This window comes from Egretta garzetta, unplaced genomic scaffold (genome assembly GCF_000687185.1).
Source record: "Egretta garzetta isolate BGI_Z169 unplaced genomic scaffold, ASM68718v1 scaffold296, whole genome shotgun sequence".
In the NCBI taxonomy this organism is placed as follows: Eukaryota; Metazoa; Chordata; class Aves; order Pelecaniformes; family Ardeidae; genus Egretta; species Egretta garzetta.
Window position 1 is genome coordinate 131,965 of NW_009259988.1, and position 1,885 is coordinate 133,849.

At 64.8% G+C, this 1,885-nt stretch overlaps 1 protein-coding gene across 1 annotated transcript in view; it reads right to left on the bottom strand.

Moving 5' to 3' along the window:
• The window catches only part of ADGRA2 (adhesion G protein-coupled receptor A2), a 29,026-nt gene extending 27,198 nt beyond the window's left edge, over positions 1-1,828 (bottom strand). The window contains 1 exon segment of the mRNA XM_035896038.1: positions 1,629-1,828. Within this exon segment, the coding sequence (XP_035751931.1) occupies positions 1,629-1,828 (200 nt within the window).
• Positions 1,829-1,885: the final 57 nt, after the last annotated feature.

Genomic DNA, 1,885 nt, shown 5'->3' on the forward strand with positions numbered 1-1,885 from the left:
GCTAAGGCAGGGGGGAGCAGAACCCCCCTGCCTGGGGGGCTGAGCCGGGGTGCACGCTTGAGCCCTGCGAAACAGCCCTTTGGGGCCATGGAAGCTGCAAATGCAGAAACCAAGATGAGTGCATGAGCCTCCGGTCTCAGACCCCCCATGTTTGGTCCCACGTCCCAGCCCAGGGCAGCAGGGACGTCCTATGGCCAAGGACACATGGAGCCTTTGAGCAGGGGACAGCCGGGCACCCTGGGGAAGCTGGCCCCGGCCATGCCAGAGGCTCCCAGGGAATGGGCTTTGCAGGGGGTTACAACCACGACGTGCGGCCAGAGCGGTAGGCAGAGAGCTCCAGGGGCCCCACACACCGGAGAGCTGGGCCCTGCTGGGAACACAGCCCCCAGCCACCCCCAAGGCTGAGCCCCGGCGCCAGGGATGCTTGCTTTGTTCACGGACCCCTGGGACCATCCGTGCCTCTGCCATAAAACCAGAACTCCCCGCCTTAAAAGGCAACGCTCCCGCCGCCCCGACGGGATCGGCCTCCCCGGGCGGCTGGGCCAGCAACCCACCCGCCGACGGCCGGGAAAGCAGCTGCGGGACGCCTTCCCCATGGCGAGCTTTGGCCAGGGGCAAAGCCACCCCCAGAGCCTCTGGCCCCTTGGCACCAGCTGTCGGGGCACACGGGAACAGCCAGGACCCCGGGACGGCGCGGGGGGCACCCCAAGCTGCGGGCGCTGCCTGCCCCTCCAACGCCCCATGGCTGGTTGCCTGGTCTGCCCTTCCTTAAGGAAAAGAGGTGCTCGACCAAACCGAGCGCTTGGCCGACGAAAATTGCCCTGACGCTAACAATTTGACCAAAAGTTTTCTTCCTGACAAAACTTTCTGCAGTGGCGATCCTGGCTCTTCTTTTCCCGGGCCTGTAGAAGCCAGCGGGGTCACGCTCCCCTGTTACAACTCACATCCTCAAGCCCAGTTTTAGTTTGGTTTTGCTGGTTTTATGCATATTATGTTCCAAAAGGTTTTCCTTTTTTTTTTTTTTTTTTTTTCCCCCTCAGGAAGTTCCCATCAGGCTCCACGGGACTTTCCGGCCCCACGCGTCTGCAGGCAGCAGAGCCCTTTCCCCTTACAGGAGATTAACCAAGAAACCCCCAAATACGATGGAATAAGCGTGCCCACGAGGCCACCCCAACCCAGCGCAGAGGGGTCACAAGCGAACAGCCCTTGAGCTACGCTGGGGCAGTGGGACCCTGCACTGGGACCCAGCCCTCGGCACACGGGACCGGGGCCGGACCCGAACCCCTCAGCCAGATCTCAAACCCCAAGAGCTGCCCCTGCTCTCACAGCTGACCAGGAGGAGGGATCAGCTGGAGGGGGAAGTGGATGGGAGGCTGGAAGCAAACCCTGCTGCCCCCCAATCCCCCCAGCTTGCCGCGTTGCTGCTGGTGGGCTGGGGAGGGCGGCGGGCAGGGGTTGCGGTGGTTCTCCAGATGCTCACTGGGGTCCATGCGGGGCTGGGGGTGCAGAGGGGACACAGGGTGCCCCCACATCCCAGCCATCACAGGGTCTGGCAGGCCATGAAAGCCCAGCTGTGCTGCTCAGGAGCCCTCACTCCGCTCTGCCCTGGCCCCAGCCCAGGCCCTCACCTCGGCAGCGCCGGCAAATGCCGCGGCAAGAGGTACCCCCCAACCCAGGCTCGGAGCGACACACCCGGCACAGCACGACGGAAGGGGCTGGGGACACCCTGCACGCCCCCAGCCCTCGATACCCGACTGCCCTTGTGCCACTCCAGCGTCCTCCCACCCGAAACCACACCTTCACCCGCCCCGAGACCCTCCAGCACCATGCTGCATGGGCGGGTGGGCTCCCATCACCCGCCCGGGACCACCCCGCTGCTGGGACA